The 25,274-nt window shown below is 54.9% G+C and overlaps 1 protein-coding gene across 4 annotated transcripts in view; it reads left to right on the forward strand.

The window, feature by feature from the left end:
• ERF (ETS2 repressor factor) overlaps window positions 1-25,274 on the forward strand; it is a 337,451-nt gene that overhangs the window by 294,194 nt on the left and 17,983 nt on the right. For all 4 annotated transcript variants that reach the window (XM_078651330.1, XM_078651331.1, XM_078651328.1 and 1 more), the window contains exon 2: window positions 14,444-14,678. In XM_078651330.1, coding sequence (XP_078507456.1) covers window positions 14,647-14,678 — 32 coding nt within the window. In that variant the 5' untranslated portion in view covers window positions 14,444-14,646. The remainder of the gene's footprint in view (window positions 1-14,443; window positions 14,679-25,274) is intronic.

The following is a 25,274-nucleotide window of genomic DNA, read 5'->3' on the forward strand; positions in this document are numbered from 1 at the left end:
CGGGTGTGCTTGTCTCTTGCGCAGGTGGCCCCGGGTGTGCTCGTCTCTTGCGCAGGTGGCCCAGGGTGCGCTTGTCTCTTGCGCAGGTGGCCCCGGGTGCGCTTGTCTCTTGCGCAGGTGGCCCCGGGAGCGCTTGTCTCTTGCGCAGGTGGCCCCGGGTGCGCTTGTCTCTTGCGCAGGTGGCCCCGGGTGCTGGTCTTCTTTAGCAGGTGGCCCCGGGTGATGGTCTTCTTTAGCTGGTGGCCCCGGGTGTGCTCGTCTCTTGCGCAGGTGGCCCCGGGTGCGCTTGTCTCTTGCGCAGGTGGCCCCGGGTGTGCTTGTCTCTTGTGCAGGTGGCCCAGGGTGCGCTTGTCTCTTGCGCAGGTGGCCCCGGGTGCGCTTGTCTCTTGCGCAGGTGGCCCAGGGTGCGCTTGTCTGTTGCGCAGGTGGCCCCGGGTGCGCTTGTCTCTTGCGCAGGTGGCCCAGGGTGCGCTTGTCTCTTGCGCAGGTGGCCCCGGGTGCGCTTGTCTCTTGCGCAGGTGGCCCCGGGTGCTGGTCTTCTTTAGCTGGTGGCCCCGGGTGCTGGTCTTCTTTAGCTGGTGGCCCGGTGTGCTCGTCTCTTGCGCAGGTGGCCCCGGGTGCGCTCGTCTCTTGTGCAGGTGGCCCCGGGTGCTGGTCTTCTTTTAGCTGGTGGCCCCAGGTGCGCTTGTGTCTTGCGCAGGTGGCCCCGGGTGCTGGTCTTCTTTAGCTGGTGGCCCCGGGTGCTGGTCTTCTTTAGCTGGTGGCCCCGGGTGTGCTCGTCTCTTGCACAGGTGGCCCAGGGTGCGCTTGTCTCTTGCGCAGGTGGCCCCGGGTGCGCTTGTCTCTTGCGCAGGTGGCCCCGGGTGCTGGTCTTCTTTAGCAGGTGGCCCCGGGTGCGCTTGTCTCTTGCGCAGGTGGCCCCGGGTGCTGGTCTTCTTTAGCAGGTGGCCCAGGGTGCGCTTGTCTCTTGCGCAGGTGGCCCCGGGTGCGCTTGTCTCTTGCGCAGGTGGCCCCGGGTGCTGGTCTTCTTTAGCAGGTGGCCCCGGGTGCTGGTCTTCTTTAGCTGGTGGCCCCGGGTGTGCTCGTCTCTTGCGCAGGTGGCCCCGGGTGCTGGTCTTCTTTAGCAGGTGGCCCCGGGTGCGCTTGTCTCTTGCGCAGGTGGCCCCGGGTGCTGGTCTTCTTTAGCAGGTGGCCCAGGGTGCGCTTGTCTCTTGCGCAGGTGGCCCCGGGTGCGCTTGTCTCTTGCGCAGGTGGCCCCGGGTGCTGGTCTTCTTTAGCAGGTGGCCCCGGGTGCTGGTCTTCTTTAGCTGGTGGCCCCGGGTGTGCTCGTCTCTTGCGCAGGTGGCCCCGGGTGTGCTCGTCTCTTGCGCAGGTGGCCCAGGGTGCGCTTGTCTCTTGCGCAGGTGGCCCCGGGTGCGCTTGTCTCTTGCGCAGGTGGCCCCGGGAGCGCTTGTCTCTTGCGCAGGTGGCCCCGGGTGCGCTTGTCTCTTGCGCAGGTGGCCCCGGGTGCTGGTCTTCTTTAGCAGGTGGCCCCGGGTGATGGTCTTCTTTAGCTGGTGGCCCCGGGTGTGCTCGTCTCTTGCGCAGGTGGCCCCGGGTGCGCTTGTCTCTTGCGCAGGTGGCCCCGGGTGTGCTTGTCTCTTGTGCAGGTGGCCCAGGGTGCGCTTGTCTCTTGCGCAGGTGGCCCCGGGTGCGCTTGTCTCTTGCGCAGGTGGCCCAGGGTGCGCTTGTCTGTTGCGCAGGTGGCCCCGGGTGCGCTTGTCTCTTGCGCAGGTGGCCCAGGGTGCGCTTGTCTCTTGCGCAGGTGGCCCCGGGTGCGCTTGTCTCTTGTGCAGGTGGCCCAGGGTGCGCTTGTCTCTTGCGCAGGTGGCCCCGGATGCGCTTGTCTCTTGCGCAGGTGGCCCAGGGTGCGCTTGTCTCTTGCGCAGGTGGCCCCGGGTGTGCTCGTCTCTTGCGCAGGTGGCCCAGGGTGCGCTTGTCTCTTGCGCAGGTGGCCCCGGGTGCGCTTGTCTCTTGTGCAGGTGGCCCAGGGTGCGCTTGTCTCTTGCGCAGGTGGCCCCGGGTGCGCTTGTCTCTTGTGCAGGTGGCCCAGGGTGCGCTTGTCTCTTGCGCAGGTGGCCCCGGATGCGCTTGTCTCTTGCGCAGGTGGCCCAGGGTGCGCTTGTCTCTTGCGCAGGTGGCCCCGGGTGTGCTCGTCTCTTGTGCAGGTGGCCCAGGGTGCGCTTGTCTCTTGCGCAGGTGGCCCCGGATGCGCTTGTCTCTTGCGCAGGTGGCCCCGGATGCGCTCGTCTCTTGTGCAGGTGGCCCAGGGTGCGCTTGTCTCTTGCGCAGGTGGCCCCGGATGCGCTTGTCTCGCGCAGGTGGCCCAGGGTGCGCTTGTCTCTTGCGCAGGTGGCCCTGGGTATGCTCGTCTCTTGTGCAGGTGGCCCAGGGTGCGCTTGTCTCTTGCGCAGGTGGCCCCGGATGCACTTGTCTCTTGCGCAGGTGGCCCCGGGTGTGCTTGTCTCTTGCGCAGGTGGCCCCGGGTGCTGGTCTTCTTTTAGCTGGTGGCCCCGGGTGCGCTTGTCTCTTGCGAAGGTGGCCCCGGATGCGCTTGTCTCTTGCGCAGGTGGCCCCGGGTGCGCTTGTCTCTTGCGCAGGTGGCCCCGGGAGCGCTTGTCTCTTTTGCGCAGGTGGCCCCGGGTGCGCTTGTCTCTTGCGCAGGTGGCCCCGGGTGCGCTTGTCTCTTGCGCAGGTGGCCCCGGATGCGCTTGTCTCTTGCGCAGGTGGCCCCAGGTGTGCTTGTCTCTTGCGCAGGTGGCCCCGGGAGCGCTTGTCTCTTGCGCAGGTGGCCCCGGATGCGCTTGTCTCTTGCGCAGGTGGCCCCGGGAGCGCTTGTCTCTTGCGCAGGTGGCCCCGGGAGCGCTTGTCTCTTGCGCAGGTGGCCCCGGGAGCGCTTGTCTCTTGCGCAGGTGGCCCCGGGTGCGCTTGTGTCTTGCGCGGGTGGCCTCGGGTGCGCTTGTGTCTTGCGCAGGTGGCCCCGGTCGCGCTTGTCTCTTGCGCAGGTGGCCCCGGGTGTGATTGTCTCTTGCGCAGGTGGCCCCGGATGCGCTTGTGTCTTGCGCGGGTTGCCTCGGGTGCGCTTGTGTCTTGCGCAGGTGGCCCCGGATGCGCTTGTCTCTTGCGCAGGTGGCCCCGGGTATGATTGTCTCTTACGCAGGTGGCCCCGAGTGCTGGTCTTCTTTTAGCTGGTGGCCCCGGGTGCTGGTCTTCTTTTAGCTGGTGGCCCCGGGTACCGTCTCCTGCAGGTCGCCTCCGGTGCCGCAGCCTCTCGTCCCAGAAGAGGCCTCGGGGGTCTTGATCTTGGTGCCTCCCGCAGATGGACCTGGCTCGTCCCCTCCGCGGTACGAGTCGGTGTGTCGTGCAGGTCTCACCATGACGGTGTCTCCCAGACAGGGGGCACCGGGGGTCCTTGCATAGGGTGGCATCTCCCAGACAGGGGGCACCGGGGGGTCCTTGCATAGGACGGCATCTCCCAGACAGGGGGCACCGGGGGTTCCTTGCATAGGATGGCATCTCCCAGACAGGGGGCACCGGGGGGGGCTCGCATGGGATGGCATCTCCCAGACAGGGGGCACCGGGGGGTCCTTGCATAGGACGGCATCTCCCAGACAGGGGGCACCGGGGGTCCTCGCATGGGATGGCATCTCCCAGACAGGGGGCACCGGGGGGTCCTTGCATGGGATGGCATCTCCCAGACAGGGGGCACCGGGGGTCCTTGCATAGGATGGCATCTCCCAGACAGGGGGCACCGGGGGGTCCTTGCATAGGATGGCATCTCCCAGACAGGGGGCACCGGGGGGTCCTTGCATAGGATGGCATCTCCCAGACAGGGGGCACCGGGGGTCCTCGCATGGGGATGGCATCTCCCAGACAGGGGGCACCGGGGGTCCTTGCATAGGATGGCATCTCCCAGACAGGGGGCACCGGGGGTCCTCGCATGGGATGGCATCTCCCAGACAGGGGGCACCGGGGGGTCCTTGCATGGGATGGCATCTCCCAGACAGGGGGCACCGGGGGTCCTTGCATAGGATGGCATCTCCCAGACAGGGGGCACCGGGGGGTCCTTGCATAGGATGGCATCTCCCAGACAGGGGGCACCGGGGGTCCTCGCATGGGATGGCATCTCCCAGACAGGGGGCACCGGGGGTCCTCGCATGGGGATGGCATCTCCCAGACAGGGGGCACCGGGGGTCCTTGCATAGGATGGCATCTCCCAGACAGGGGGCACCGGGGGTCCTTGCATAGGATGGCATCTCCCAGACAGGGGGCACCGGGGGGTCCTTGCATAGGATGGCATCTCCCAGACAGGGGGCACCGGGGGTCCTTGCATAGGATGGCATCTCCCAGACAGGGGGCACCGGGGGGTCCTTGCATAGGATGGCATCTCCCAGACAGGGGGCACCGGGGGGTCCTTGCATAGGATGGCATCTCCCAGAAAGGGGGCACCGGGGGTCCTCGCATGGGGATGGCATCTCCCAGACAGGGGGCACCGGGGGTCCTCGCATGGGGATGGCATCTCCCAGACAGGGGGCACCGGGGGTCCTTGCATAGGATGGCATCTCCCAGACAGGGGGCACCGGGGGTCCTCGCATGGGATGGCATCTCCCAGACAGGGGGCACCGGGGGGGTCCTTGCATGGGATGGCATCTCCCAGACAGGGGGCACCGGGGGTCCTTGCATAGGATGGCATCTCCCAGACAGGGGGCACCGGGGGGTCCTTGCATAGGATGGCATCTCCCAGACAGGGGGCACCGGGGGTCCTCGCATGGGATGGCATCTCCCAGACAGGGGGCACCGGGGGTCCTCGCATGGGGATGGCATCTCCCAGACAGGGGGCACCGGGGGTCCTTGCATAGGATGGCATCTCCCAGACAGGGGGCACCGGGGGTCCTTGCATAGGATGGCATCTCCCAGACAGGGGGCACCGGGGGGTCCTTGCATAGGATGGCATCTCCCAGACAGGGGGCACCGGGGGGTCCTTGCATAGGATGGCATCTCCCAGACAGGGGGCACCGGGGGTCCTCGCATGGGATGGCATCTCCCAGACAGGGGGCACCGGGGGGTCCTTGCATAGGATGGCATCTCCCAGACAGGGGGCACCGGGGGGTCCTTGCATAGGATGGCATCTCCCAGACAGGGGGCACCGGGGGGTCCTTGCATAGGATGGCATCTCCCAGACAGGGGGCACCGGGGGGTCCTTGCATAGGATGGCATCTCCCAGACAGGGGGCACCGGGGGTCCTCGCATGGGATGGCATCTCCCAGACAGGGGGCACCGGGGGTCCTCGCATGGGGATGGCATCTCCCAGACAGGGGGCACCGGGGGTCCTTGCATAGGATGGCATCTCCCAGACAGGGGGCACCGGGGGTCCTTGCATAGGATGGCATCTCCCAGACAGGGGGCACCGGGGGGTCCTTGCATAGGATGGCATCTCCCAGACAGGGGGCACCGGGGGTCCTTGCATAGGATGGCATCTCCCAGACAGGGGGCACCGGGGGTCCTCGCATGGGATGGCATCTCCCAGACAGGGGGCACCGGGGGGTCCTTGCATAGGATGGCATCTCCCAGACAGGGGGCACCGGGGGGTCCTTGCATAGGATGGCATCTCCCAGACAGGGGGCACCGGGGGGTCCTTGCATAGGATGGCATCTCCCAGACAGGGGGCACCGGGGGGTCCTTGCATAGGATGGCATCTCCCAGACAGGGGGCACCGGGGGTCCTCGCATGGGATGGCATCTCCCAGACAGGGGGCACCGGGGGTCCTCGCATGGGATGGCATCTCCCAGACAGGGGGCACCGGGGGTCCTCGCATGGGGATGGCATCTCCCAGACAGGGGGCACCGGGGGTCCTTGCATAGGATGGCATCTCCCAGACAGGGGGCACCGGGGGTCCTCGCATGGGATGGCATCTCCCAGACAGGGGGCACCGGGGGGGTCCTTGCATGGGATGGCATCTCCCAGACAGGGGGCACCGGGGGTCCTTGCATAGGATGGCATCTCCCAGACAGGGGGCACCGGGGGGTCCTTGCATAGGATGGCATCTCCCAGACAGGGGGCACCGGGGGTCCTTGCATAGGATGGCATCTCCCAGACAGGGGGCACTGGGGGTCCTTGCATAGGACGGCATCTCCCAGACAGGGGGCACCGGGGGGGGGGGCTCGCATGGGATGGCACACCCCCCTCGTTTGCTAGTCCAAATGTAGATTAAAATAAAATGTCCTGGTTTCGTGGCACCGGGCCCTGGAGCCGCCTTGTGCCCAGGAAGCTGCAGTGACCCGTTGGCGCCCATGGACACTGGGGTTGTGGAGTCCCTGCCCCCGGCTAGCGCCTGCTTCCTAAAGGTGCCCCCCCCCCCCCCGTCAGCCCTGCCCCTCGTGGTGGCTGCTGCTGGGCCTGCAGGGTCCTTCGTTCAGGGTGAGATCTCCTGGGAGGGGGCGCGGCGGCTCCGACCCCCAGGTCTTTGGACTCGCTCCCCCCGTGATGCTGCCCCGGGCCCGCCCCTTCCTGCAGAGCGGGGGGAGCCCTTCTGGTCTGGGGCCCCCTCGAGTGACCGTGCACCGAGGGCCGAATCCAGCAGCCCCCCCGCTGCCCAGTGGGTGCCTCGACCTCCTCCTGGGGGGTGGGACGTGGCGGGTGGCAGGCGACCCTGGGGACCCCCAACGTCCGAAGCTGTGCGCATCCTTTCCTTGTGCGGGGGCAGAGCGGCGCCTCGTAAGCTGTTAATTCTGCCCAAAGCTGCTGCGGGCTCCGCCGTGAGCCCTCGTGTGCGGGTAAAGAGCCCCGGCTGCAGGAAGGCCTCGGCGCAGCGCCGGCTCCGGCCGAAGAAAGGGCCTTTGTGCGCCCGGCTCTGACCTCAGCTCCTGGCTATGCCTCTGGTCAAGCCCTGCCCCCTCCGGAGCACGCAGCCCTCCTTTCAACCTTTCTTCCCCAGCCTGTTAACGGACGCACCTTTCCTGGAGGGGGCTGTGCGGGGCCTTCGGTGCCAGGTTGCGCCTGGAGTCTGCTGGCGCGCCTGGCACGGGCCGGCGACCCCTTCCCACCGCCCCTGCGCTCCCCGCGGCCGCCCGTGTTCACAGGGTCGAGTTTCACCGCCGCGGTGTGTCCTTTCGAGTCCCTAGTGGTCTGCGGGGGGTGTCTCTCAGTGGTAAAGCTGGCTGGTACCCAGCCGCGCCCTGTCCTGCTGGGGGTGCCCGCTCGAGGCTCTGGACAGGGCTTGTAGAAGGAGCGGGTTCTGCCGGGTTTTTCTAGCAGGAGTAGAAATCCCGTTCTCATCCGAGCAGCCTTCCATCTCTGCTAGAGCCTTCAAGGCTGTGGACGCTTTGTTTTTCACAGAACGAAACTGGATTCACGAGATTCAAATGGCGCGAACAAAACATTCTCAAGTAAATCATTTTTTGTAATCCCCGAAAAGGCCAACCCCTGGCTGGCGCAGTGGAGGGTTGCCCACAAGGCCCGGCCTATGGCCAGGCCTGGTGAGGGACTACCCCTGCCCCTCCCCCAGGCAGCCAACCCTTGGGCCTTTGGTCCCGGAGACCTCCCCTTCCACTTGGGCCCAACACCATATTTAAAGGGGAGGGAGGCGTGCAGTCTCTCTTCCTGGCCTGGTGCAATATTTAATGGGGGGGAGGCATGCTCTCCCTGGCCCCAGGACCACAACCCCTGTGACCTGGCCAGCGACTGGTGGGTGCCCTGTTGCCGACCGAGGGCACCCACCACACTGTAGTTGGTGGCAGTGGGCGAAGCTCCAAGGCCCCCGCCGGCTCCCCGCCTCCAGCGGGAGCTGCCATATCTCCCACACACAGGGAGCACCTAAAAAATGCAGCTTCCTTTGGGGGCAGCGATTTTTTCATCTGTTTTCCAGTCAGCTTCACTGGGGGCAGGGAAACGGATAAAGTCCGCCCCCAGCTGGGCATTTTTTATGCTCCCGCCAGCTGAGAGCCCACGTTGGTGTTTGCTCCCACTTGGTGGGAGTTTTCAAATTGCTCCCGCCAAGCGAGACCAAACACAGGTTTTCCTATGGAAACTAGGTCCCAACTATAACTACCAACTGCAAGTAGGTTTTATATATATATATATATATATATATACACTCCACCAATGCTGGTTAAGGAATAAGGCTGTCACGGGCGGTCCTGTTGCAGCTACCAGCAAGCTTGCAAATTCACTCCACGAACCTTCAAAATCTTGAAGAAAATAGGACACCCAGAGCTCCAGTTTAAGAATTTATTAGGCAGATGAAGAAATCTCCACGACGCGTGACCAAGCCTTATTGGCGAAACGCGTCGTGGAGATTTCTTCATCTGCCTTATAAATTCTTAAACTGGAGCTCTGGGTGTCCTGTTTTCTTCAAGATTTTGAAGGTTCGTGGAGTGAATATATATATATATATATATATATATATATATATATATATATATATATATATATATATATATATATATATAATTTGAGGTTCCCCATTACACATTGGCCACTAACAAGTGATTACCTCCTTACATTAGTTGTACATTTTTGTTCTCGTGGAATCGTGATCTGGATTTTCTCGTCTCGTACTGTTTGTGGTGCTGCGGAGCCTTTGAGGATGACTGGATGGGCGAGTGGATAATGTGTGTACCTCCTTTTTTTGTGCCTTATAGCAAGCATAAATCCAACTTAACCAGTACACTCTGCACTGCTTCGGTTGGAACAAGTTTGTGATAACCTAGATCTACTCTTCTTCAACTCAAACCCTTCCCACTAAACCCACATGAAAGTCACGGAGGCAGCGAGCGCTGTGTGTAGGTATTGTTCACGGCCTACGTGGAGGCTGTTTTCTGATGATGTTTGAAGGCCTCTCGTGCTCTTTGAAGTCTCTGTTAACCCACATCAAGCCCTGGCTTGCCTCTGGCCTTGGGCACTTCTCTGTACCTTCTTCTGAAGACTACGTTTCGGGCACACAAAGCTGAATTGTTTGTTCCAGCCAGAATAAACGGAAGCCCGTGGCCTTGCTGTAAAGAGACTAAGTGGCCGACCTGCTGTTTGTTGTAACCTGAGACCCTGTTTTGTTCCAGGGCGTTGTCATGCTTCGAGCTGGCATCGGTGCCCATGCAGTGTCCACGGTGGGCCATGTTTCTCACTTGAGCTCGCATACATGTTCCGGAGTTTAGTTGAGATATACCCTTTTAAAATATATGGGGAATTTGTATTAGGTCTCGCCTGAACCAGCGCATGCGTTGCTCTGGCGAGACATTTAGTGAGTGGGCTTTAAAAAGCCGACCACAGCTTTTTGTGTGGCCTTAGAGCGTGCGGTGACGAGCAGAGGCGTCATCTAGCTTTCCTCTCTCGTCAGGGCACGCCCGCACCACTCTTGTGCTGGTTATCTCTGGCACTAGGGTTGCTAAATTGAAGTGCTGAAAGTACCACATGTTCGTTAAAGTGCTTCACATCATACTGACAAGCAGCAGTAACTCCTATCTCCACACCATGATACTTCATTTTTTCCTCTCCTCCAAACGTACAATGGCGCCAATAATAACGTGTAAATAAGCATATCCGAAAAGTGCTACAGTGCCGACTTTCCGTGGAATTTTAAACATGGACCCATTATAGGGGAAACCCCACTCCTCAATTAATTTGCCGCAATTATGGTCTATAAACAGCGGCTATACCATCACATCCTAGGTCCCCCCCCCCCCCAAACCAATTAGTGGACCAACTCAGCCTATTTCCTTCACCATGGCATATTTTTCCTCTCTACACTCCTCTGGATCTCATTTTTGCCACTGCCCGTGACTCCTCAGCGCAGTTCCTCTCCACCTCGAGTGCGAGGGTCTGCGTTTTCACAGGTAATTTAGAATGCACTCTGGATCAAAACTGCTATGAGCCACAGAGTGAAGAGGCAAGGTCCTGGGAGGTTGCTTGGTTTATGTGCTTTATTATTGTGATTGCTGCCTGGAGTGTGAGGGCAGTCGGGTGCGGGCAGCTTTCTAGTCCCCTCTATTTATAATATTGTTCAACGGATATTTCCACTGCACACAACTTCATCAATCAGTACGCAGAACGCTACTCGCATGCACAGCAGAGAGCCATGTATCTTAGCTATGGGTTCATACTTTCAGGCATCGGCATATATATGCCAATTACTTCCACACGCGAGTGCTGGTCGGCGGGCGTGTATGCACACGCGCGGTTTGTTACAAACGTATTTTCGTGAGAAGCAAAAAGTCGGGATATTTTGTGTGTTCACTGAACTAATTTGTTGCACATGTGACATCCATTTCAGATTTTCCCTTTGTTGACATAGCCCTATGTTTTTTTTGTAAAAGTAACTGTACTGACCTCAAATTCGGTTAAGGATGCCCTATAATCCGATCCCTGAGGTTCGTGATGTTAGCTTTCTCTTAGCCTTTACTGCCCTCTCGTGGAATACATCCAGGAGTAGTTTTCATACTAGTTTGAAACTTCCCTTGATTGACTATTTATCAAACCCTTTAAACATCACCTTATCAAATCGTATTAACGATAAGTATCCAGAATTATAATTCTTATCTATACAAGCTGTAGTAAACAGCACAGAAATAATAGGGTAATGTATTGTACATTTTGTAGGTAGTCCACGAGCACAGTTGGATTGGGATCAAAAATATGCCCGGGTACCCTAAATAAACAAGCATTTGCAATGCAATAGGTCTCGCATTTTAGAAACTTTGACCCATTGGTATTGTAAATGACAACATCTTTTATTTTTGCAGGTGTTTTTTAAACACATAAATAAATGCATTGTCAATTACAATGCCAATAGGTCAAAATCTCGCAATTGCGAGACCTTTTGCATTGCAAATGCTTGTTTTTTCACAGTGGCGGTTAGCCAATGTTTAAGGTCGTATCTCTCATTGATTTTGATGGGTTCCCCCAACAGTATCTACTTTTTCTGGTTTTGGTTTGACATATTGACTGTAAGAATGCATTTCCGATCAAGAGCTCTGCTCTGCTCGTGTGAGTAGAATGCACCTCTGCCATTTGAATAACCTTGGACAATAATTTTCATGCCAAGGTTTTGAGTCGCCCTGGGATAGTATTTTGACGTGCTCTGGTCTGCACTTCAGATCTGTGCTGAGTGATAGCCAGGTTATCCTTGAAGCTCAAGTGTAGGAGGACACGCGTTCATGTTCGTGGTGGCACGGTTACCTGTAGGGCTCAAGAGTAGGATGCCACGTGGTCCTGTTCATGGGGCAGCGTTTCCTGTAGGGCTCGAGAGTAGAAGACCATGTGGTTATGTTCTTTGATTTGATGGCACGGTTACCTGTAGGGCTCAAGAGTAGGAAGCCACGTGGTTCTGTTTGTTGATTTGTGGCAGTATCTTATTCCACCTCTGTGGATTTGATGGGGTGGGAGTTGGTGTGGCTTCAGGTCCCCTTTGGTACGTCAGATTCCTATTCCCAGTGGGTTGGTATGGGCTTAGTTCAGTTGACGGAGCTGTGTTGGAGCTGGTACTGTGTGTCTGTTATTTTATGGGTGTTTTTTAATGTAGCACGAACAAGGCCCTTGACTGACAGAAAGTCCTTCCTGTATGGAGTCTATTGAGGGGACATGCAGAGAATACAAGGAAGAAAAACTGGCACCATTTCACAGTATCTGTGAAGAATAAGTCCACACATGTACAGGAATGTAAGCAGAGTAAGGGTCGGGTCAAGCCTGTACATGGCAGTAATGGAGGTATGATGAGCAGAGTCGGACTGGAAGAGGCGGTCCCATTACTTGAGGGATAAAGGACAACGCGAAGGCCCCTGAGATTTTCTGGATTCTTTTTTTAGTGATGTTGGAAGTGCTGTAAAAGCTGCTTGTAGGTGGTCGCTAGTGCTGTTGGCTGCCCTGGTGCGTGTTCTGTTCGCTGCCCTGGTGCGTGTTCTGTTGGCTGCCCTGGTGCGTGTTCTGTTGGCTGCCCTGGTGCGTGCTCTGTTGGCTGCCCTGGTGCGTGTTCTGTTGGCTGCCCTGGTGCGTGTTCTGTTCGCTGCCCTGGTGCGTGTTCTGTTGGCTGCCCTGGTGCGTGTTCTGTTGCGTCTGTGAGTGGTGTATGGGGGTGGATGGCCAGCTTTGCAGAAGTAGCTCTATATCTGACGGTCTAGCATCCTCAGAGGTGCACGCAGCCGTGGCTAGTACTGCTTCTTAGTATTACACACACACCCAGCCACTCCCAAGGCCCTGCCAACTTGTGCACCCACCAGACGTCTATCGATCCCAGCTCAAAAGCGAGCATGTGTTTATTTGAAAGTAACCCTGAATGCCCAGAAAATGCCAGGCAGCCCCTCAGCCACAGCTACTGCCAGCCGGGTTATTCTCCCAGAAAATTGACAGTTCTGGGTGGAAATGGCCCCTGGTTGGACCGAGGTGGCGGCCCTGTCCACCCGGGTGACCGGCACAGCCTCCTCTTAATCCCTTCAGTCCATTTACAGCCTTGGGCCTGCGCTGCCAACAGTAGAGGAATGTCCATGGCCAAAGCCGGGCTCCAGCGAGCGTCGCCCCAGAGACGTCCTGTGTCTCTGGAGTCCGGACGCCCGTCCCTTCAGTCTCAGAGAGCGGAGACAGTTCTGTGCGTTTGTTTAAGGGGCAGGTCGAATCCCAGTTCAGGAGCCTTGGTCTCTGTGTTCTGTGCACCCCTACTGTACTTTTGAGGTTGAGCCCACCAGCCCCTCAGAGTGGTCTATTGTGAGCTCAGCTTACCATTGACTGGTTTTCTGTCACTCATTGGCTTGCTTCTTTTGACTGGCGTTCCTCTCGTGTTAGTCCCGCCCCTGGAGCATGGCCCGCTTGTGATTTGCTTGTATTCTCTACTGCTCGTTTTTAGGGAATGGTTTGTTTCCATGTAGCCCTCCATTCGAGGGCCCGCGCTCTCCCTCTGGCGCCTGTGGCTGCTTCCCTCTCGCCCCATTGGTGAACTCACAGCAGCAGGGGGGTGTGGCTGAAGAGCAGCTTTAAGGCTCGTGCTTGATTCATCTTTTGCATGAAAGCACAAGCTTTGGCACACACTAAGCTTGTATAGTGCTGGGTGAAAGGCCATCTACAGCATCTGAGGCAGAAGGTGCACTTAACATGACACTTCTAGAGGCCTGTAAGCCTGCACGGGCTGCTGCAGAGGTGGAATCCCGTGGGGCGAAATGAAGCCTTGGATCGCGTTTCTCTTTACGTTCTGACACTTCTTATTCTATTACAATTCTGTTTGGGGTTTCCTGATAGGTATTTGATAAATAAACCATACCATGTATAGAAATTGAATGCTTTGAATGTTATGTGCACTTTTTAGACACCATTTGATATGTTGGCTTCTTCCCCCGCATTTATTTATTTTTAAACTTAAAAAAAGACTGCAGACAAACACTGGCGAGGTTAGCATCTCGACACTTGCAGCATAAAGGCGAGACTTTGACTTACCAAGGTTTTTTGCCCCTAGCGAACTCCATACCTTGTACCCAAGTGACTTTTTCCATGATGTATGTAACCGCATTGGATGTGCCCGTTTGTGGGGCAGGCCTCGTAGTGTGCCCCCTGCGGATTTCAGTGGGGCAGGCCTTGTAGTGTGCCCCCCAGCGGAGTCCAGCGGGGCATGCTGGTGGGACCCCCAGCGGAGTCCAGCGGGGCATGCTGGTGGGACCCCCAGCGGAGTCCAGTGGGGCATGCTGGTGGGACCCCCAGCGGAGTCCAGTGGGTCGTGCTGGTGGGACCCCCAGCGGAGTCCAGTGGGGCATGCTGGTGGGAACCCCAGCGGAGTCCAGTGGGTCGTGCTGGTGGGACCCCCAGCGGAGTCCAGTGGGGCAGGCCTCGTAGTGTGCCCCCCAGCGGAGTCCAGTGGGGCAGGCCTTGTAGTGTGCCCCCCAGCGGAGTCCAGCGGGGAATGCTGGTGGGACCCCCAGCAGAGTCCAGTGGGTCGTGCTGGTGCGGCCCCCGTTGCCTGTGCATGTGCTTGTGGGTGGGTGTCTGTGCCTGTGGGTGAGTGTCTGTGCCTCTGGGTGGGTGTCTGTCCCTCTGGGTGGGTGTCTGTCCCTTCAGAGAGCCCCACCTTCCTTGCGCGTGCGCCTTTGGCTACCCCCTAGTGCGGCCCCGTTGGGAGGGTGTCTGTGCCTGTAGGTGGGTGTCTGTCCCTTCAGAGAGCCCCGCTGTGCACCTTTGGCTGACCCCTGGTGCGGCCCCCGTTGCCTGAGCGTGTGCCTGTGGGTGGGTGGGTGTCTGTGCCTGTGGGTGGGTGTCTGTGCCTGTGGGTGGGTGTCTGTCCTGTGGGTGGGTGTCTGTGCCCTGTGGGTGGGTGTCTGTGCCTGTGGGTGGGTGTCTGTGCCTGTGGGTGGGTGTCTGTCCCTTCAGAGATCCCCACCTTGCGCGCGCACCTGTGGCTGCAGCCCCTCATCCTGACCTCCTGTCTCCTTCTCTCCAGGCTTCGCCTTCCCTGACTGGGCCTACAAGCCCGAGTCCAGCCCCGGCTCCCGCCAGATCCAGCTCTGGCACTTCATCCTGGAGCTGCTGCGCAAGGAGGAGTACCATGACGTCATCGCCTGGCAGGGCGACTACGGCGAGTTCGTCATCAAGGACCCCGACGAGGTGGCCCGGCTCTGGGGGGTCCGCAAGTGCAAGCCCCAGATGAACTACGACAAGCTGAGCAGGGCCCTGCGGTGAGTGTCCTCCGCGCGTGCGTTCTTTTAATTCCATTATTCATGTTTCATCCAATGTTTTCATAAGTCCCACCGCTGCCAGACCAGGCTTTTTATTCTACAAACCTGGAGATTCGCCATTCTTCAGAACACAACGTTGAAGGTCATTTCGGGCACTCTATGCCTTCTTCAGTGGCAACTACAAATAATATATGTAAATGACCCGACCCCTTCTCAGTCTAGTATGTCCTGATGGTTTCAACCTGCGCCACTTCACGAGTAAGCAGTGCTCTCCATTGGATTGACTTCAAAAGAAAATAAAATTCAACCCACAAAACTTAAACAAAAAAACTGTTGTGAAACCATTGCTTTACTGTGCTGCCCTTAACGTGCCTTACTTCTCAATGCTCAGTGAACATTCTTCTGATGGATACATCTGCCAGCGGATTCCTCACCTTGGGAATTTCCCCCTGCGTCAGCAACATTCGGAAATTCTTTTGTAGCTTCGCGCCGACGTGGACGACGTCACAGAAGCACGGCATCACGCGCGGCTCCTCCTGACTTCACCGACTCCATAATAGGCCCACGTCGGCGTGATGACATCAGTTCCCTTTTTTCCGCGTCGACGCTAACGGTTTTCGAGGGATCCTCTGTAGCTGTTTGGTAACTTTGTTACTGTTTGTTTCTATCAGTGTCTTCTTGCTTCTTGGTCTCCTGTCGAGATGTCCACGAAGAAGACCGGATTCAAACCGTGCGGAGAATGCAGGAAGATGATATCAATCACTGACCCGCATGAAGATTGCATCTGGTGCCTGAGCTTGGACCATGACGTTCAAGGGTGTTCTTCCTGTAAGAAGATGAACCCAAAGGCCCTTCGCGAAAGAGAGGCGAAGCTTCTGGTTGCCAAGGTCAAAATAAAATAAAAGAAGTCTTCGAGGTCGAGGTCTCACACGGCGTCGCCTTCAAAGTCTTCGTCGGGGCATGCTTCGAGATCAACAAAAAAGAAGCACAAGAAGAGGAAGCACGGTTCTCGTCATCACTCTGGGAAGGAATCGGATTCGAGACCGAAGTCGCCAAGTAGGAGACGTCGTAAGGAGATATCTCCTTCATCAGTTGTGGATCCGGTAGGTGAGGTTTCGCCTGTGGAGTCGCCGGAGCATTCACCGGCCCCGGTGTCGAATCCCTCTCCGGCGCCGTCTCGATCTCCAGTTCGAGAGGAGGAAGAGACTCCCTTACCTGAGGGTTCTACGACTCCGGCTCACCGACCCGAGGAAGAAGAGTCGAATCCGGTGCCTCCTCGAGGGCAACCGGTGGGTCCATATCCTCCCTTTCCGGGCCCAGGTCAAGACCCTGCACAGTTTTTAAACGCGATGTATGGCGTCTATTCGAGAGCTATGTACCCCTCTGGTGCACCGGCAGGTCCCATGGGTCCATTAACATACAACCTGGGAGTCCCCCAGACTTATGCTCCAGCTCCATTTATGCCGGCGCCGACTCCGCCATGACATTTCTCAGCGCCGCCGAGGTCTTAGACGCCGGTACCTTCGTCACCGGCGCCGGTCTGACCTCAAGAGCATCGGCCCGTGCCTCTGGATCCGATCTCGACACCGGCTCCGTCGGAGTCGATTGCGGATCCGCCGCCGCCGCCCTTGAAGGAGAGGTCGAGGCGTGAAGCTCAGCGTCTTGTCGAAGAACGAAGGTACAGAGAGGCCGAGGTCGAAGAAGGAGAGTTGCAGGAGGAGGATTACTTTGATGACCTGAGGGAGGCTAGCGGTTTAGAACTATCTCCTGACTGGGAGCTATCCTCTGTTTCAGATGCCCCTTCAAAGGATGTTGCACCATACCATGTGGTCATCAAGAAGGCTGCAGAACTTTTGAATTTAAGTCTGCCTACTACTGAGTTCAAGCCCAATTTGTTGACAGAAGTCCTCCACTCTCCTTCTTCTGTGGTGGATCCTATGCTTCCTTTCAATGAGGCTTTGACCAAACCTATTTTGGGGGTATGGAGTAGGCCTCTTACTGCTCCTGCTGTTGCTAAAGCTGTTGCAAGGAGATACAGGGTGGCGCCTAGTGACCCAGACTTTTTGTCTTCACACCCTTTGCCGGAGAGCTTGGTAATACAGGCAGCCTGTTCTAAGAAGTCTGTGGGGGCTTTTCCTCAGGTGCCTGGGGACAAAGAGTCGAAAAAGCAGGACCAAACTGCGAAGAAAGTGTTTTCATCGGCGAGTATGACTCTAAAATCGACCAATGCCACCTGTCTCTTGGGGAGGTACATACATGCCTTGATGGATTCTGTAAAGCAGTTGGCCCCTAAGATTCCTGAAGAGGACAGAAAGGATTTTAATGAAGTACTGGCTGACAATCGAGCTGCTGCACGTCAAGTCATACAAAGTAGACTGGACACTGCTGACTCGGTGGCGAGAGTTATGGGAACTTCAATTGCCACAAGAAGAGCTTGCTGGTTGAAGTCTTCTGATTTCTCTGCGGATGTCCAAGCTGCTTTGTTAGACCTGCCCTTTGATGGCTCGGGTCTTTTTGGAAAGAAGGCTGATGCAGCTTTGGAGAGATTTAAAGACAGTAGGGCTACAGCCAGGTCTTTGGGGCTACAGTCCAGAGGAACTGTGAACAAAAGATATAGGGGTTTTGGGAGGTCCTCCTTTCGTCCCTATAAACAGCCACAGCAGCATCAGCAAAATCCGCTGTATAGATCATACAGGAGAAAGCAAAGAGCCCGTCCTCGAGGTCGTCAAGCCTCTTCCTCCTCCTCTTCCTCCCCAACCCCCTCCAACATCAGCAAAGCAGCCCTAGATCCGCCATTCCGGATCATGCGGGTCCTGTAGGGGTTCGGCTTACCTATTTTCTACGGGATTGGGAATCGGTCACATCTGACCTTTGGGTTCTCAATCTCGTAGAGAATGGGTATGCGCTTCCCTTTCGGGAATTCCCTCCGAATTACCCTCTTTGTCAAGGTTTTTGCTCAGAGGACCACCTGCTACTCCTGCAGGAGGAAGTCCTGGCGTTGTTAAGAAAAGGTGCGATAGAGGTGGTTCCGGAGCAGGAAAGGGGTCAGGGATGCTACTCCCGGTATTTCCTGATCCCCAAGAAGGATGGCAGACTTAGTCCAATCCTGGATCTCAGGGTCTGGAACCTCTTTCTGAAGCAGGAGAAATTCAAGATGCTCACCCTTGCGCAGGTTCTTCAAGCGCTGCTGGAAGAAGACTGGATGGTGTCGATCGACTTGCAGGATGTGTATTTTTACAACCCTATCCTGAAGTGGCACATGAAGTATCTCCGTTTCACGGTGGGTTCGCAACATTACCAGTTTACGGTCCTTCCGTTTGGTCTTACTACTGCGCCTCGAGACTTCACCAAGGTGATGGCTGTGGTGGCGGCACATCTCAGAAGGTCAGGGATACCTTTATTCCCTTATCTCGACGATTGGCTGATCAAAGCGAAATCTCCAGTGAAAGTAATCCGTCATCTGCAAGTCACAACTCAGTTGTTGTACAGGTTGGGTTTTTCGTTAAATGTACCCAAATCTCACCTGGTGCCCTCCCATCGCAACCTGTTCATAGGTGCTGTACTGGATACTACTGTATGTCGGGCATTCCCACTGCCTCAAAGGATTCTCGACATTCAGGAAATTATTCCTTTATTTTACAATGGAACGGTCGTCCCAGTCCTGCAGGTCCTTCGTCTGCTCGGTCTGATGGCTTCCTGCATTCTGTTGGTCAACCATGCTTGCTGGCACATAAGGGCACTCCCAGTGGTACCTCCGTAGGCAGTGGTTTCAGCACAACGGAGATCTCAGGGAGTCGATCAGAATCTCCAGAGAAGCTGCAGCGGATCTGTCTTGGTGGAGCATGGAGGGCAATCTGTCTCAAGGAAAGCCCTTCCATCTGCCTCCATTGGTTGCCACAGTGATAATGGGTGCATCCACTCTAGGGTGGGGTGCTCATTTGGGGGATCTGGAGATCAAGGGTCTTTGGTCTCCAGAGGAAAGGTTGCTTCACATCAACCTTCTAGAGTTGCGGGCGATACGTCCGGCGCTCAAGGCCGTCCTCCCTTCCCTTCGCGGTCAGTCGGTTCAAGTCTTGACAGACAACACTACCGCGGTGTGGTATGTCAACAAGCAGGGAGTAGTGGGGCCGCAGTGTCTCTGCAGAGAGGCTCTGCGTCTCTGGTCCTGGGTTCAGGAACATCTGATTTGTCTGATGGCAAATCATCTGGCCGGAGTTCTGAACGTATGTGCAGACAGTCTCAGTCGGCAGTTCTCAGCCGACCACGAGTGGAGGCTTCATCCGGAGGTGGTTCGTCACGTCTTTCGGACGTGGGGAACTCCTCAGGTGGACCTATTCGCCACTCACTAGAACGCTCACTGCCCGTCATTCTGCAATCTCCAGTATCCGATAAAGGGAGCATTGGGGGACGCGTTTCAGTTGAGTTGGGGCTCTCAACCCCTTTACGCGTTTCCTCCCATACCCTTGATTCCTCGGGTTCTGAGGAAGATACGCCAAGACCGGGCCCAAGTCATATTGATCGCCCCACATGGGCCAAGAAGGGTGTGGTTCACAGATCTTCTCCACCTCTCTTCGTGCCCGCCGTTCCATCTCCCTCTCAGGGCAGACCTCCTCTCTCAGATGGAGGGGCAGGTTCTACACCCCCACCTCCAGATCTTACACCTTCATTCCTGGAGATTGAACTGGGCAACCTGAATTCCTTTTCTCTCCCACATGATGTGGTGGATGCCATTTTATCGGCCAGGCGTGACTCCACCAAGTCTATCTACTCTTATAGGTGGACTAAATTTGTTTCTTGGTGTGGAGAGAAGTCCATCGATCCTTCGAGGGCTTGTTTATCTGACATTCTTCAGTTTGGGCTTTCTTTGGCTCAGCAAGGGTTTGCTGTGGCTACAGTAAAAGGTTATCTATCGGCTTCGTCGGCATTTCTCTGTTTGCCGGATCAGCCGTCTTTATTTAAATCTCCTGTTGTCTTGAGGTTTCTAAAAGGCCTTACATTCATGCTGAACGAATGGTACTCAGGACCAGGGCTTCTTTTCTGCCGAAGGTGGTAACTCCCTTCCACCTGGAGCAGTCCATTACCCTCCCTACCTTCTATCCTCCCCTGCGCCCTTCCAAGGAGGAGGAGAGACTTCACCGTTTGGATCCAAAGAGGGCGGTGAGCTTCTACCTGAACAGAACCAGAGAGTTCAGAGTGAATGACCAGCTCTTTGTGGGTTTTGTTGGAGCCAGAAGAGGCAAGGCGGTGCACAAGCGCACGTTGTCAAGATGAATTGTCTTGTGTATCAAAATATCTTACTCTCTGGCAGGTAAGGAACCTCCTGAAGGTTTAGGAGCTCACTCTACTAGAGCAAGTTCTGCTACATCTGCTTTGTCTAGGGGTGTACCTGTAGAGGACATTTGTAGAGCGGCAACTTGGGCTTCCCTCCACACTTTCGCGAAGCATTACTGCTTGGATTCCGAAGTGAGGAGAGACAGCCACTTTGTGCGTTCTGTCCTCCGGAAGTGGGGACTGCTGTGGGAATCTATTCACAAGGTGAGGAATCCACTGGCAGAAGAACAAGTTACTTACCTTCGGTAACGCTTTTTCTGGTGGATACAGTATCTGCATGTGGATTCCTCACATGCCCACCCGCCTCCCTGTTGTCCACTCTTCTATACCTAAGATTATGGCAATGTTTTATGTATATGTATTATTTACAGAGATGTTGTGTTTTTCATACATTGTCTTCACACTGTGTGTGTTACCTTCACTATTTTGTTCTGTGTACATTGTGTATATATAGCTACTGTTGCCGGTCCGTCCGTGTGCTTCGAAGGCACGGAAAAAAGGGCGGAACTGATGTTATCACGCGGACGTGGGCCTATTATGGAGTCGGTGACGTCAGGCGGAGCCGCGCGTGATGCCGTGCTTATGTGACGTCGGCGCGAAGCTACAACAGAATTTCCGAATGTTGCTGACGCAGAGGGATATTCACAAGGTGAGGAATCCACAGGCAGATACTATATTCACCAGAAAAAGCGTTACCGAAGGTAAGTAACTTGTTCATTTTGCCCAAACTCCACAAGTGTGCCATTCACGGAAACACATGTGCACCCTGTCTCCGGGACCTGGGAGGTTCCCTCATTTGTTCTGTTATTTGAACTTCTAGAGGTCACGGTTACCCTGGGGTGTCCTGGCGCTGAGCACTCCCTGCTGGTTATCAATATTGGAAGGTGTTACTGTGTGAAAAGCCAAGTTTTCAGCCCTTTTCTGAAGGAGAGGAAATCTACTGATCTACTGAGTTCCTTCCTTAAATGGTACGGGAGATCATTCCAGGCCTTAGAAGTGCAAGTGATAAAGCTCCTGTCCCCCAGCTGGCGTTTTTAATCGGAGGTGACGGGGGGGGGGGGAGGGTGGGGACTAGGACTTGTTTTACTCCTGCGGACCGAAGAGTCCTTCCAGGAACATACCACTTACATTTTTGCCTCAGGTGGTCGGGGCCTATTCCTTTGAGGGCTTTAAAAGCCATGCAGAGGGCCTTAAAACGCACCCTTTGTTTCACGGGGAGCCAGTGTAGATGTCTTAACTCATTCTTTACAGAGACAAATTGTGGTGTCCCTGTCAATAGTCTGGCTGCTGCATTCTGCGCGATTTGAAGCCTCTTAATGTGCTGTTTTTGGGCATTCAAATATAGACTGTTATAATAGTCGAGCCGTGCCATAATGAGTACCGTGATCACTATCCTAAGACTACCTTCAGGAAGAAAAAACTTTATTTTCCTTCTAATACTCAGTATTAGGAAACGTGCTGAGACCGCTGAACTTGTGATCGCAAAACGTAAGCTTGTTGACCATTATCACCCCCAGGTTTTTTGCTTTCCTGGTGGGCGGGGCAGATACCCAGTTCTTCTGGCCACCAGTCTGGCATCCGTAAGTTAGGGTTATTCCCAAATATGATGACCTCTCTTGTGCCTCAACTCCCCCCCACATCCTAGGCACCCCTTACATGGGACTTCTATCCCCTCTCGCAATACCTCCTACAGGCCTAAGCGCACTATCAAGACACATCCTAATCGCTCCTTGCATTGGACCTCTATCCCCTCTCGCAATACCGCCAACAGCCCCCAGCGCGCAATCAAGACTCTCTCGGACCGCGACATACACACCCTACTCAGCACATATGTCCCGGCAACCCAAAACAGCTTAACCAACACGCACAGGCCCATTTCTACGATTCTCTCCAACCCCAGTAGGCCCCCCACGTATAGCAACAGAGGCTCTGTTCCCAACAACCTCACTAAAGTCCCTCTCACTACGGAACCCTCCACCTCCCCCTGCACCCCCAGTCTCAAATGCACACTTCTCAACTGTAGATCGGCCCAAAAACACTCGACGGAGGTCGCTGACCTCATCCTGTCTAGGAATCTTGACCTGGCCATACTAACTGAAACATGGTTAACCGAATCCTCCAATCCTATCATGGATATCCTAGTCCGCCCCAACTACTACATCACTAGACTTGACAGGCCCAACAAGACAGGTGGCGGAATCGCCTGCATTTACAAGAGCAACCTCTCTATTAATAAAGTCACCGCCCCTTCTCTTACCTCCTGTGAATACTTCTGCCTTGATGTCACCAGTGAGAACAAACCTGTATGCTCGTTACACATCATGTACCACCCCCCAGGGGACAACCTCGTCTTCTCCCAACAACTCATGGACACAATAACAATCAACGCAGGACGGCTACACACACAAATTTACCTTGGTGACTACAATCTCCATTGGAATGATTGCAGTGACGCAGTAGTTAATAGCCTCAAAAGTTTCCTTACCGCTTCTGACCTCACTCAAATTTGCAACACCCAGACACACGACAAAGGCTAGATCCTCGACCTGGTCATTTCCAAAGAAGGCACCACTCAACTCGACTCAATACAACCTTGTGACTGGTCAGACCACCATATTATCACATTCCTCATCAAGGAAAAAGTAAAACTCATCCCGGTGCAATACGCCATGCCCAAAGTCTGGAAAAGAGACATGAGGAAACTCAATCCAAACTCTCTGCCCCCCAACAGCTGCAATCTCCTACTCCCCCCTACCGACACTTCGGACGTTCAGGTCCTAACTGACCACTATCTCAACTCCATGGCCACAATAATCAATGAGGCCGCTCCAATGCAATTGAAAAGAGTATCCACTAAGATATCCAACCCCTGGTACAACGGGAGTCTCAATGAAGAGAGACGGGCTATGCGATCGGCAGAGCGTACCTGGAGATCAATTCCCTCGACATTGCATCTCAAAACTCTTAGGAAAAAGAGAAATGCATACTTCAGGAAAATAAAACGCTCAAAGTCAGAGTTCTTCAGAATCCAGCTAGACCAAGCAAAAAACCGTCCAAGTAAATTGTTCGAACTAATCCGATCTCAATCTAAGGAACAACCCCCAGCTGTCGACATTATCAGCACTACCCCTTCTTGTGAAGATTTCGCAGCTTTCTTTAACAATAAAACTGACAACATAAGGAGCGACCTCCTCAATGACGCAAGCCTGTACTCCATACCCAACTGCATAACACCCATTAAACTAAAAAACAATGCGACATGGTCATCCTTTGACACCTACTCTGAAGAAGAAATTGGCAGAATACTCAGCACCCTAAAACTATCCAATCACCTCACGGACCCTCTTCCTGCTAACGCCGTAAAAGACTTCATCCCTCTGCTACTCCCACTCTGGACTAAAATTATCAATAGTTCACTACAACAAGGAACCATCCCGGACTCCCTCAAAGTTGGACAAGTTACACCTTTACTGAAGAAACCAACAGCCGACCCCACTGATCTAAACAACTACCGTCCGATTACCAACATTCCCACTCTTGCCAAGCTGCTAGAAAAATGTGTCCAACTGCAAATGACAAACCACATAGAACAGTTTGCTCTCCTCAACCCACACCAATCAGGCTTCCGAGCAGGGCACAGTACTGAAACCGCTATGACTCACATTATTGACGACGCCATCCAAATCTTAGATCAAAACAATACCTGCCTCCTCATCCTTCTTGATCTCTCTTCAGCATTCGACACAGTGAAACATGAGAGCTTACTCGAACTCCTAAAATCAAGAATGGGCCTCTCTGGGACTGTGCTTCGTTGGTTCACTTCCTTTCTACACAACAGGTCTCAAAAATTCAAGAGCAAAAACCTAATGTCTTCCCCAGTACCGGTATCGTTAGGCGTCCCTCAAGGATCCTGCCTATCCCCTACCTTGTTCAACCTAGTTATGGAACCTCTCACCACTCTGCTACAAGCATCCAATGTACACTTTCACATGTACGCCGATGACACTCAAATATACCTCAAGTTACAATCCCCCAAAGACATCCTGAGTCTGAATTCAACGATCAGAAGCACCCAATCTTGGTTGGCTGACAACCACCTCAAACTCAATGCTATGAAGACTGAGTTCCTCCTAATCTCACCTCCCACGAAAATATCTTCCGCACAAACATGGCTTAAGCACCTAACAGCACTCAATGTCCAACCGACCATCGTGGACTCAGCTAAATCCCTAGGCATAACACTAGACACCAACCTCAACATGCAGCAGCATATCAGCAAGGCTACTAAGGGGGGGAACTTCCAAATAAACACCTTGAGAAAACTGAAACCCTTCCTCCCAGCAAAAGACTTCCAAACAGCAGTACAAGCTCTAGTCATCCCTCGCATAGACTATGGCAGCGTGGCCCTCTGCGGCCTCCCCCTAACGACAACTGCACCCCTAAGAGCGTCACTAAATGCGGCTGCAAGACTCATCACTGGATCAAAAAAGCATTCGCATATCTCTCCTGACTTCAAAGCCTTGAACTGGCTGCCTCTGGAAGCCAGAATACAGCTGAAAATTGCCTGCATGACGCACAAAGCTATACACTTGAAATCACCCAGCTACCTCACTCATAGGTTGACAATCTCTGGTGGGTCCAGAACTACCAGGAGCACGAACAATCTTCTGCTGAAACCGCGAAGATTACGGAAAGAAAAAACATACAAACGCTCCTTCTCTGGTATGGCGCCCAGGATCTGGAACGCACTTCCTCCTGAAACGAGGCTCATCTCTTCCTCCCTTCTTTTTAAGAAAGAAGTCAAAAGTATCCTTATGGCTAAATACACTTGAACAAATTCGTTTGACTTTCATTAAGAACAGTATTAACAGTATTGTGTTATGATATTGCCTATATATTCTTATGCACGTGTGTTTTGACGTATTCTAGTCCTTCTTTATTTTTTACTGCGTTTTTGATGGCCTTCGCTCCAACTATGCACTGCTACCTCATACCTGTACTATGCGTACTATACGTACTATTTTTTATAATAATATTACTCTGTATTATTTACAGCGTGTTGATGGCCTACGCTCCAACTATGCCTGCTACCTCATACCTGTACTTTATGTTATATTGGTACTATGTTATATACTATATTGGTGCTATTGTACATGAACTTGCTGATGGCCTACGCTCCAACTATGCCTGCTACCTCATACCTGTACTGTACGGTTTTTTGGTACTATGTTATATACTATTTTGGTGCTATGTACATGATCTTGT

The sequence above is a fragment of the Lissotriton helveticus genome, chromosome 7, assembly GCF_964261635.1.
Source record: "Lissotriton helveticus chromosome 7, aLisHel1.1, whole genome shotgun sequence".
NCBI classification, from domain to species: domain Eukaryota; kingdom Metazoa; phylum Chordata; class Amphibia; order Caudata; family Salamandridae; genus Lissotriton; species Lissotriton helveticus.